This window comes from Chelonia mydas, chromosome 4 (genome assembly GCF_015237465.2).
Source record: "Chelonia mydas isolate rCheMyd1 chromosome 4, rCheMyd1.pri.v2, whole genome shotgun sequence".
Lineage (NCBI taxonomy): Eukaryota > Metazoa > Chordata > Testudines > Cheloniidae > Chelonia > Chelonia mydas.
Window position 1 is genome coordinate 90,865,457 of NC_057852.1, and position 12,541 is coordinate 90,877,997.

General features: G+C 41.1%; 1 protein-coding gene across 3 annotated transcripts in view; it reads left to right on the forward strand.

Annotated features, from left to right (window-relative positions):
• USP46 (ubiquitin specific peptidase 46) overlaps nt 1-12,541 on the forward strand; it is a 32,704-nt gene continuing 20,163 nt past the window's right edge. Inside the window, exons 1-2 of one of the 3 annotated variants that reach the window (XM_037897794.2) lie at nt 1-151; nt 457-526. In XM_037897794.2, the coding sequence (XP_037753722.1) occupies nt 147-151; nt 457-526 (75 nt within the window). In that variant the 5' untranslated portion in view covers nt 1-146. Of the gene's footprint in view, nt 527-1,699; nt 1,822-12,541 lie in introns of all 3 variants that reach the window. The other 2 variants (XM_037897792.2, XM_037897795.2) reach the window with 2 other exon arrangements.

Consider the following 12,541-nt stretch of genomic DNA (forward strand, 5'->3'; position numbering starts at 1 on the left):
CTGCCCGTCGCCGGCGCTGTCAAAGTTGATCACCGGGCGCCGCGCTGCAATGGAGCGAAGAGCGGCAGCAGCGGCCGCCAGGGAAGGCGGAGGAAGGGGGCGATTAACACGGCCCTGGCTGGCACAGCGGCGCGGCTGATCTCCCCATGCAGTAAAGGGGGAGCGAGCGGAGCGGGGGCGGGAGGGCTGCGGCTGCTAGGGCAGCGCTGTTAAATCTGCCGGCCAGCCCTTCGGAGGAGCAGCCGCCGCCCGCCGGCGGCTCTTGGGCTTCGAGGCAGGAGCGGGAGGAGTCGAGGCGCTTTCCGCTAGTTGCCCCCCTGCTGCAGAGGGGGGTTTAGCGGGTGTTTACCCCCCTCCGCCGACTTTTCTCCCAGCCCCCCAGCGTAACCTCGGGTCCTCCTCCTCCCCTCCCCGCGATCTTCCAACCATGAGCATGTCTGTTTTTACCTTATAAAGATGGCGGTGTGGGATCACTGCAACCTTTAGACTAATGACTGTCAGAAACATCGCCTCCATCTGTAATATGGTGAGTACTCGCTGACCTGCGGGCTGGCTTCAGGGGCGGGGGTCGCAACTCAACAACCCCAGGGGCGCAGCATCAGAATGGGCGGAGGGAAGGGGCGGGGAGGAGACTCCTCTCCAGGTGCACCGGGGAGTCAAGTGATGGCTATTCCTGTCTAATCCCCTCGCCGGAGGCTGGTGAGATCTGGGAGTGGGTGAAGGCCATGTAAAGATAAGCATGAGATTTAATTGAAAACAGGGTAGTCAATGGCTTGAAGAGCTTCTACTGACTCCTTGCATTGAATGGAGACATTCATCCTGTCTCCCCAAACCCCAACGATGGGAGAGTTCAGAGCTCAGCTGTCCAGCCACCCCACTGGACCTAGGTATGGCAAGGAGTTCAGAACAGTGGAGGGTCTCATCCTTTGTCCTGTGACATTTACACGGGCTGACAGCTTTGGAGCTTGTGTCCCCACCTTGTGGCCCCAATTAAACACTTGAGCCAATATTTCTAAAACTGGATTCCTAAAAGTAGGTTCCTAAATCCATACTGAGGCTCCAAAAAAAGTGGCCTGATTTTAAAATCCACTGAGCACCGAAAGACTCCTGCTGAAGTCAACAGGAGCAGGTGGTGCTCAGCTGTTTTGAAAATCAAGCCACTTATTTAGGCTTATGACTGTGGATTTAGGAGCCTAGCCGTAGGCACCCATTTTTGAAAATGGCCACAGGATCAGAATCTGTGTTGATTTTATACACCAATGGGGATTGCAGGGGATATACAGTAAATGAGAATTGGCTTTGGCCCAAGATATTTCTGTTATATTTTTGAAACACTTCAGCCCCCCCCTCCCCCCCAGTGTAAAAGGTAAGAAAAATAAATTTAAAACATTGTTTCATTTCAGTTTGTGTTGGGTCTTGCTGCTTTTAGCCCCAATAAGATATGACAGGAAGATTTCTTTACACATTTGAATATGGTTTTCATTTTGACTCTACAGATTTTGGGGTTTGCTTATTAGACCACATTGCCTTTGGATTTTTAAGATTCGTTTGGTCATAGTTTAAGGGCTCAAAGGTTTTAATGGACTTGCTGCGAAAGAAAGCAATTTATGGGGTAGGTGATAAATGCCCAAAATAAATAGGGTAAGAACACATTTCAACACCCTTTGTTGTAGTTTATGTTTTCCCCCCTTGTTTTCAGGTTCTGCAAGAACAGTTACATGCAGTTGCCAGCTTCCTTCCATGTGGTGCCCCAGCATGCCCTTTGCTGGTGATGTCACACCCACCATTCATCAGCACTGGAGAATGGAGCCTGCCTATAGGGTAAGGCAGTGGTTCTCAACCTGTGACTCATGATTCCCTTGGGGGTCACCAGCAGTTGTCCAAGGGGGTGAGGGTTGTAAGTCTGCTCCCATTCAATGTCTCCAGTCTTATGCTGAAGTCGGTTTGATAAGTCACTTGCAACCAGTCATTCTTGGATGCTAGGAATGTCCCCGCCCCCACTTTTCCAAGGTCCTCATTGCCACCTTTGGAGCACCTGTTCTGAGGTGCATTACTGGAGGATTGAATTTAGGTGTCACATTATGAAAAAGGTTGAGAATCCCTAGGGTAAAATAATCTGAGTTCTTGCCTCCCCTCCCCAATGTGGTTTCCTAAAGTTTTCATTGTTCTTGTTTTTTTAACCCTGTGGAATAGGAGGCAAGTATACTACAAAGAAATATATAGGAAACCATACAGTATTTGGGGAGAAAACCTGGAGTTACTTACCCTATAGGCAGGCTTCAGTTTTCAGTGTTTGATGAATGGTGGGTGCGATCACGCCTAGACTGCATGCTACAGCACCGCATGAAATAAAGCTGGAGATTGTTAGAGGGCTACAAGAGTTTAACATTGGCATGATGTCTTAAGAATCCTATGTTTCCACCCCCACCTACCCACATTATTTTAGAGGGCTGCATTTGTGCTTTCCCCAAGGTCTAGAAGAACCACAGAGCAAAACCAACTAGGCTTGCATCAGTTTTACTTGCTCTTGCCACCATCAGTAGGCAGCTGTACAAGTAGCATCCTACGAATGTAGGACTAAAGAGGAGAATTAGACTCTCAAACAGGAAAGAGTCACAAGAACAGAAGAAGGGGATGGTCTAGTGAAGCCTCATGTTCAGGACCAAGTTTGGTTTCTTGCTCCCTTCATGGTATTGGGGTTGCAACAATGCTTTGTTTCTCTACCAATGACTTTCAGCTGAACGAAGGAGCTCTATCAATGGACTCCAGAGGAAGCTATGTCAACCCCATATGGGAGGGCTGCTGCAGTGGGTGGCCTGTTGCAGGGGGAGGCAAGTGGATCATAAAAGGCTTCCAAAACAGAGGGGCAAGAGAAGTAAGAAGTAGGGAGGAGAGAGACTGACACAAATAAAATGGAGGGAAGACAAGAACAAAATACATAAAATCCACAGGAGAGAAAAAGGCACTAAGAGTGGGATTGGAGAAGGGTGAATGAAGATTGATTTAAGTCAACCTTAGAGATCGGTTATTATAAATTCCAGCTAGAACTATTAATGCCCAGGTCTTAATCCCAGACCATATCTCAGTGTTTGACGCCAAATGGCTCAATTCTTCTTTGGCCTAAGAATTAACCAGTTAAAGGAGAAATATATTTAGAGTTCATTACCTAGTTGAAAGGAATTTTAAAAACTCACTCTGTTCTTTTCCCTTTATCCTTCTAGTTCCCCTTCCATTTAAAGGTGTGTACACAGAATGCATGGAATAAAAGCCCTTGCTTACTTGGCGTTTGCTCACCTACACTGCTATAAATATTTGTCATGTAATGATGGATTGTAGGTTTTGGATTGTAGTCCTCTGTTAATCAAGGATTTTTTGTTTGGAAATTTTTAAATGCTGGTCTCTAGATTAAATGAATACAGTGAGAATTAACAGCGTGAAATTGGCTGGATCTAACTGGGTTAGTCAGAATCGCAGGAAGAATGCTTGTTATGATTTAATTGGCTGCCTGAGGGTATAGTATGTCAAATTGTAAGTCTGGTCTCCTGGTTATGGCGAGGCACTGACCTCTTCCAGGAAGGCCAAAACAGGTGTAGGGAAACAAGTGTGTGAAGGAGAATATTTTAACTTGTTAAAAAAAAATAAAAATCTAGTACTGCATATTCAGTAGATGAGTCCTCATTTATTGAGCCCAAAGCAAAAGAGTTGGCAACACTAACTGAGCAGAAGTGACCCAGTAAAAGAACTTAGCAGATATCCCTGTCCAGGTGTTAAACAAATAAACCCACAACTTCCAAAACAGACCAATAAAGGCCACGTGCTTTCTCTTTGTACTGTCCCCACAATTAGAAACAAAATTGTCATCACTGGTAGGTGAGGTCTAAAGCCCTGATTTTGCAACTTGTTCTGCACAGGTGTACCCCTGCATTCACGTGGTGCTCCAGTGAAGTGAATGGGATTCTTGTGTGACTGGTGGGATCCACCCGCTCTGCTCAGATGTATTGTAGGGGAGTCCAACTCTCTTCTTACGTGCCTGACAGATGCTATGAAAAGTTGTTAGTCAAATGTGTGTACAGTGCTCTAATCATGTTAGGTGATATAAAAGTGTTTATTAGCAATATTGCTTGGGGAAGAATAGTATGATATATTTGAGAAACTCGGTTCTAGGGAATGTCCATGCCTTAATGATACCCCAGCTGAAGGGAGTCCAGGTGAAATTAGGGACTTTTATTTTTAGTACTTGTATTTACTCATATTGTACCCATATTAAACTTGCATTGTAATCCTCTTCTGTGAAGCTCCTTGAAGACAACCAGTGTGACTAGAGCATCGAATGTTTGGTCCAGAGGTGAATAAGCATGTTGGAATTTTTAGACTGTTACTGAAATCCTCTGCAGTGCGTTTCTCTGTTGAGGGCCTTCTGATTCGGCCTAGGACTCTGAGTTCAGCTCAGGCTGCAGCATAGAGAATGTTGCTGTCTTGTGTAAGAACTACATCTAATCATTTATTAAATGTATATGTTTGTTTGTTTTTGTGTAGGGAGACCTGACAAGGTCTGTTCTGCTCTGAACAAGAGAAATACACCTTTGTGTTGTCCTGCTAAAAGCAGGTTTTATATCCCCTTCCCAACATTTTTCAATAGTGTTTGAAACCACCTGATCTCCATTGAAAGATGATATGTGTCAGTTTCATGCAGCGGTAGCATGACACAACTTGTGAGGATCTCTTGTCATACAATGTATCACAGATGTCACATACATTGTAGTTACAGTAGACTCTGACATGTTTGTTTGGTAATCCTATACAATGTATAAATATGAGTTCAGTAACAAGTTACAGTACAAAAACCCCCCTTCAAGTTAATTTGGTTCTCTACTCTATATAAGCATGGCTTTAGTTTTTCCAACTCAAGACTTTATCAAGTCTCACAATAACTGGTGCTTTTCTTAAAGTCCCAGGCCAGCTCCAGGAGTTATGTGAGTGCATGAGAATCCCAGTTTTCATTAAAAAAACTAAGCTTCTAGCCCTTGTGGTTGTGGAGGAAAGCGTGAAACCCAGAAGTCAGATTAAAAATAACTCAATATTTTATTATTTTTAAAAGTCTCAGGATTGTTTGAATGATGGGAGTTAGCAATATCAGGATCTTAGCTACAGAGACAAGTTTGAAAAATGTTAGATTCTGGAAACGACGTAAATTCTAGTTATTTCTATAAACACAGGTTCTGAGCCAGATTCTGCTCTCTGCAACACAAGTATACTTGAGGTGCAGAGGTTAGTACCATGAGTTTTAAATTGACATTATACTTGATAGAGGTTAAAATTATTATAGAACAGATTATGTGACCATTTTAATTTTGGAAATTTCTTCTAACAAGAAAAACTTTGGGCAGTCTCTCGCTGTCTAGGCAATAAACTAGCTATCTGAAATTATTTATGGGTAGATTAATGAAGCACTGTGAACATTTAGTTGTGAAAATATAGTTGCAGGCACAATTTAGATTCCAGTTTTTAGAAGTGCGGTCTCCAGTGTGCATCATTTTTATACATACGACTTGTTTCTTCTGATGAGCTTTGCTCAGCCAAAAGAAATTACATTATTTTGGTTAGTTGTTTTGCTGCTGCAGCTATTATAATAAGTGCATTTTATGGCACTTATTAGAAAAAAGCAGGCTGATATACTTTGAAGGTTGATTAACTTCTTTTCACTATCTGCTATATTCTTTTCTGGATTGTAAATAATACAGTCCACTTTACTCTGTCATGAATTCTGATTCTGAGATAGAAAAACTCCTCATATACTTCTACTGCCACTATTCTGAATGCCATCTCTATAAATGAGAGTACAGTACAAATAATTAGGCATCTTTTCTTCCTTGCCCAGGTTTCTGGTCTCTCTCTCTCTCTCTCTCTCTCTCTCTCACACACACACACCCTTACCTGCATATGCTCATCGCCTATGAGAAATCAAACCATATGTAGTAGGTCCCTAATTTTAGGCAACCGGATTTAGAAACTTTGGCCTCAATTTTGACACAACTTTATTTTAAAAACTTACTTTTCCCTCTCCAGCCCCTTCATTTTAGGTAGAGACATAGTTCGGAGATACTGAAAGGAAAAACTGGTAAATTTTTGAAGGATGCTGGTGAGGGGGGAAAAATAAGAGACCTTGTATAATATTCCATGTTAATAATTTTCACTGTCTATACTGGGGGGCATGGATCAGCGTTCACGTCACATTCCCTGTCAGTACCCAGCCCAGGCTGGAGAAGCTAATGAGCCAACCAGCGGATCAAATTTGGTGATGAATCCTGGTCATGTGCCACCTGAGACATGTTGTGCATATGATAAGAAGACTATCCATACTTTTCCTCTGCAATTGTTCTATGTTGTCCCTAATCAGTTAGTTTAAAACAGGGGTGTCAAACTCATTGGGTGACGAGGGCTGAATTACCTTGTCAGTCAGTCTGTTCATTAACTTACCTTTCTGTGCATGTGCATTCCCACTATGACCACCTTCCCTCCCTGTCCTGTCTTGTGAATTTTTTGCCTTCTCCTTATGGACACTTACACTCCTCTTCTTTCTCCACCCCTTTTCCCCACCCAGTTTTAGGCAGTTGGCTTTCCTCTCTGAGCTTGCTTGCTACCTATCCTCTGGGGTGTTGGTGCTGCAGGCTCAGCAGTGGCAGTAGGCAGTGGAGAAGGAGACTCTCTCCTCTGATCTCAGAGCATCAGAGAGCAGTGATTGAGGGGAGAGGCAGCTGAACCTGCTTGTGTTGGGCTCAGAGGCATCAAGGATGGGGAAGGAGACATTGGGAAGCAGCCTCCTGTTGGAACCAGAGCTGGGGGAGCCCAGGCAGTGACAGCTGCTCAGGAGACGGTTCAGCTGCCTGTGACCAATTGGGATCAAGCTCCTTCTGCAGCTCTCCCGCCTTATAGATCTGTAGTTCACTTCTTCCTTCCTTGCACCCATTTGAAATATGTTTGGCTCATCCCTTTTCATTCTCCCAGCAGGGGCAAACCCCAAATCACTCAGTTGTAGAGTTGGTTGAAAATTTTCCATTGGAGTGTTTTCCCATCAGAAAATGCCAATTTGATTAAATAAAAACTTTTGTTTGAATGTGTTGATTTCATCAAAATATTATATGGGAAATTATCAAAATGTTTCATTTCAATTTGATAATTTTGACGTTTATCTTATATTTTATAATATCGTATAATAAAAGTCAAAGTGAAAGTCAAAACAAAACCTTTGGATCTTATCAAAATGACACATTGCTCTGAAGTTGAAAAGAAATTTTTTGAAATATTTTGTTCAATGAAAATTTCTGAATTTCAACTTTCCATTCCATTTTGGGATGAAATAAAATCTGGAACTCTTGGAATTTCCTGCGGCATGGGAATTCTGTTTTTCAAACAGCTATACTCCAGCCTGCCCTTGTCGGTGCAACAACTGCTGTACCGATTGCTGGTCACTGATGGGTGAAAGTGAGTTGTTCCTGAGTGTCGATGAGACCTAACTCTTGTCAGTGCTACTTTGTGTGTCTGTTAGGAGGAATAGCTTGAGTGGGATGTAAGGTGCACTCTCTCTTGTCTGCACTCCCTTTCTGCTCATGTTGACTCTAGGAGCTGAGCTCTGATTTTACACACAATAGCTCTTTCTCCTCCCTATTACATTGCACTGCTGTTAGCAGGCAAGGCTGGCTTGCTACACACAGAAAGAAAGGTCTACATCTCTTTCTTTCTTTCTCCTCCCCTCTTATAGACTACCATTTTCAAAATTCTGAGATGAGGGCTGCCTGGCTCTGCAGCCATTTCTAGTTTTATTATAATTTCTCTTTTACCAGTTCTAGTGTCACCCTTCATTTGTTTTAAGCTTTCATGTTTTTCCCCCAGGAAACTTCTTGACTTCTAGCATGTTTTGCTCACTTTCCCTAATGAACAGTAAGGCAAAAAGGTGTTGTTTCGTTCCCAGCCATGTCTGACCCTTAGTTCCTCTCAGTGGCAGTTTCTTTTCATTAATCTCTTGCTCCTTTATATATTTATTTGTTAAATTTTTGTTTTCACAGTTTACTTTTATCTGTGTCTTTCATGATCATTTTCTTATGTTCTTGTACTTTTCATTTCTCTTGCAGTACTTTTCATTTCTCTTGCAACCCTATTACTATTTCTCATCTTCCCTTTTATTTCTCCATGGTCATTAATATTGAGTTTACAGTTCTAATATATTATTTTCTCAGAAGAATATCTATTTGTTGGGCTCCCTGAAGTGAACATTAAAAAAACTTTTAATTTTCCCTCTGGATTGACTTTAGTAGAACTATTCATGTATTTAGAGCAAACGTGCATGTGCTTAACTTTATCACACTGCAAAATCATATCTAATTTGCATCCTCTGTTGTCCCTAGTTTTTCAGATTCACTGGTTTCCATTTTTTAACTCCCAATAAATATCTGGGTTTTAATTATTTTACCCAAGATACATTAGTTTATATTTTTCAAAAACAAATATTTTGTTATATTTTTGCCCATATTTTTAATATCAGATTCTTTATATCATTTTTCTATCATGACTGGTATTACTCTGTTCTAAATGATTAACGAAGAAATCAGACCAGACATAACACAAATCTTGCAGTATCTCCGTAGACAGCTGTTCTTTGCCATTTAAGTCAGTGGGAGCTATGCACATACTTCCATGAGAAGAATTCAGTTTTTAGTCTTGTTCTTGAGATTCTCAACTAATTGGCCTCTTGCACTTATGTACAGTAATGACCGAGACTACATTGTCCAAAAGGCAGTATTTTGTGCCTTGGAGGTAGCTGATAAGCCCTTCTCCCAAAGAGTACATATCAAAAATTTGCCATACTTGGATAGTGTTCCAGGGTAGTCTATAAAATAAGGGATAGAATGTGAAGACTCATAATCAAAATAGGAGGCAAAGTAATTACAACTAATTAACTATACAGTTCTCAAAACTATGCTAGGTATTTGCAAACAAATGAGATGATTCTCTCCTTGCCTTGCAGAGTTTACAATCTAATCTGATTTAATCATGTTCATCAGTTTGGGTTTTTTTGGGGCTGTTGGTTTATGTATGCAATAAACTAAATATTGGTCTTTGCTTCATTATTTCCACAATAATTTTGAGAATGAACAATCATAATTTAGTAAATCTTCTATTCTTTCTTGTTTCACGTGGCCCTCCAGTACAAAAATCATTATCAGCCATTTGAGTTGAGATGATATTTAGCAAACTCAAGTGCAATAGGGCCAGGGACAAAACAAGAGAAAAGATTAAAGCACACTCATTGGCTATGGTTCTATTGCAGAAGTCTTGGTTTAACCCAAACTGACACAAACTTGACAAAAGTCTCTAGTTGTGTTCCTTCCATGCTGGTTTGTGAGCAGTAAATTTCAAAATGCTAAAGGTGAACTCCTGACTCTAGTGAAGTCAATGGCAAAACTCCCATTGACTTCAGTGGGGCCAGGATTTCATCCAGACTACAAACTATAAGCGTACTTTGTCTGTTTCCCAAGAGCTCCATGCCCTGAGTTCTGGTCACCACAGCCCCCTTTAGCAACATACTCTTCTTTTAAGCTAAATAGGTTCAGCTCACCAAATCTGTTGCCTCTGAATCCTGTCTGGGAATTAACACCCTAAAATCCCAGTCCTGTGTCTGTCTCTGTAGGGCCTCCTCAGTGCAGGATCCTTGTCTATAATTAGGACTCCCACCATTGCTACTTCTGATGGAACTGAATTGGATTAGCAATACTAGGAAAACTTTGCCAAAATTCCTGGTGGAGATACAGCATAGGATCATGTTTACGGTGGGAAAATGTATTATACAGTTTAATTAGTATATTAATAAATATGATTTTGCTTTGAGTATAACCATAGGGTTGCCAGCCCTCCAGGATTTTCCTGGAGTCTCCAAGAATTAAAGATGAATCTTTAATTAAAGAAATCTCCATGAATTTGTCCAACCAAAGTTAGCAACCCTATGTAACCAGGACAGTAATGATTTAAAAAATTATTAATTGGTCATGGATAACTCTAGGGTAGGTTAATCACAATGACTAACATGTTTTTTTAAACATGACTTGTCTATTTCTACACTGGGGTGAAATCATGTTTAACATCATATTAGCTGAAACATTGGTTAAATGCTTGTAATATGATACATGTTCCTAGTGTAGACATGGCCTATGTGGGATATGTCAAAACTTTTCCCTTCTTCTCTGAGCTCCATTGCTTATTGGGGAGCCTTCCTATCCTAAACATTTACAATGTAAAGTCGGAGTTTTTATTTTTTTTTTATGTATGCTGTATAGATCTTTCTTCCTCTGTATGGGAAATGCATCTGCTGTTAAAAATCAGTTCTCTAGACTTTTCAGCAGTTTACAGCCTCCAATCTCTCTATGTAATTTTGACAATACCTTCTCAGCCACCTTAAAGTAGTAGCTACCAAGCTGAATTCACCCTTGATATAAGCTGCCACAACTCCCCATGAAATCAGTGGATGTTGTGTTAGCTTACCCGATGGCTAAATTTGGCTCTCCCTGTTTTATTTTCTCCAAAGATGATGTATAGTGTATAATTGCCATGTTCAAGGCCTACTTTTGAAACAGAAGGGGATAGCTCAGATAGCACAATACACAGCTGGCTAGTGCACATCATGGACTACTTGATTTTCAGTGGTGGTTCATCTATTAAATCCTGATTCTTGCAGTTTCTCACAATGTTTAGGAGATATTTTAAATAATAGAAAGATCTGTCCAAGCCATTGGGTATTCTCTCAAATAAGAAACCATGGAGTCAGGTCTTTGAGAATTGACAAGTGGGCACTACAGGAGTAATTTATAAGCATAGCATTTGCCCTCTACAGGTTTAATGATATACCTACCCTCTACACAGTGGGTTACAAAAAAAGTGGGATGTTACATGTCATTATTTCCTAAGGCCTTTTAGACTTTTTTTTTTTTTATAGGTCAAGAAACTTTCTGCAAAGCTAAAAAAATGTTCTGAACTGTCTTTGTCCAGGGGTGATTTGAATGCTAGTCACATACAGAAGAAAGTCTATTGGACAATAAGATGAACTTAAACTGCAACTTTAACTGCAGCTACTTAATTCATTTTGATATTTCCTGTGCCAGCTTCTCTTAACACCCCACGGTATAGGGAGAATACAAAGGCATGTCTGGAATTGCGGGGGGCAAAAGGGGGCCACTTCTCTTGTTCCTCTACTGGTGTAATGTGACTGCATGCTAGTGGCAGAAGTTGGAGTACACCCCCTATTGCTCTAACTTCTGCTGCGGCAAGGTGGCTGACAATCAAGGAACCACAATTGGCTCCCTGTTCCTCCACCCACACCCCCTCTACATCTGAGCTCTGCTAGAACGAACTGGAGAACTGAGCCCCATTGTGGCTTGACAGAAATGAAGTAAAGTATTTTGTTTTCAGGTGGCACATTTGGGAAATATTAACACACTCAAACATGTACTTGCCCCCCGGGAGTTAAGATGAACGGTGTGGGAGGTGGAAGGGTCTGAAAAAGGGATATGACATGCAAGTTATTTGAAACTGTATTGGAAGCTACTAACTTCAAGCAAGTTGTTTTACTTGGAAGGTTTCAGGGTCACCAACAACATCTATGTCAATTTTCAGACCGCTGATTCATCTGAAAAGAAACAGCTTCTTTCAGTGAGTGACAGGAGATAATAATCCAGTATGACAAGGAATTGGCTGATGACGAGAGTAGTACAGAAATTTAGATCAGACTTAGAAAAAAAAGTAACATTAAAAAAATCACTGAAACCTATAATCAGCATATTTAAAGATATTGGCCGAAGAGCTCTCTGAGGCAGTAATATTTGTACTGAACAAATCTTGGAACCCTGCGGAAGCTCCAGAGGCCTGGAAAAAAGCTAATGTTGTGCCAACATTTAAAAGGGGAAAAGGAATGACCCGGGGAAATATAGGCTGATTAGCCTGACACTGATCCCAGGCAAGATAGATCCATGGAGGTCACCCTTACAGAATCAGGGACTGTACTTTGCAAAGCAGTGACTCTGAAGGTAACTCGGGGACCATGGTGGATAACTAGTTGAATATGAGCTCCACGTGCCAAGCAGTGGTTGAGAGACCTAACATAATCCTTGGATTTATAAACCCAGGAATATCGAATAAAAAAAGGGAGGTGGCATTATCACTCCATATGGCATTAATAAGATCACTGCTGGAATAACTGTGTCCAGTTCTGGCGTCCACACTTTCAAAAAAGATGTTGACAAATTAGAAAGGATTCAGAAAAGAACTACAATAATAATTACAAAAATCTACCTTATAGTGAGACTAGTTTAACCACAAGAAGGTTGAAAAGTGACGGATCACAATCTTTAAGTACCTGATATTAGAGGACTGTATCTAATAAAGGGCTGCTTAATCTAGCAGAAAAAGACACAATGAGATCTAATGGCTGGAAGCTGAAACTAGACAAATTCAGGCTAGAAATAAGGTGCAATTTTTAAACCATGAGGGTTATTGT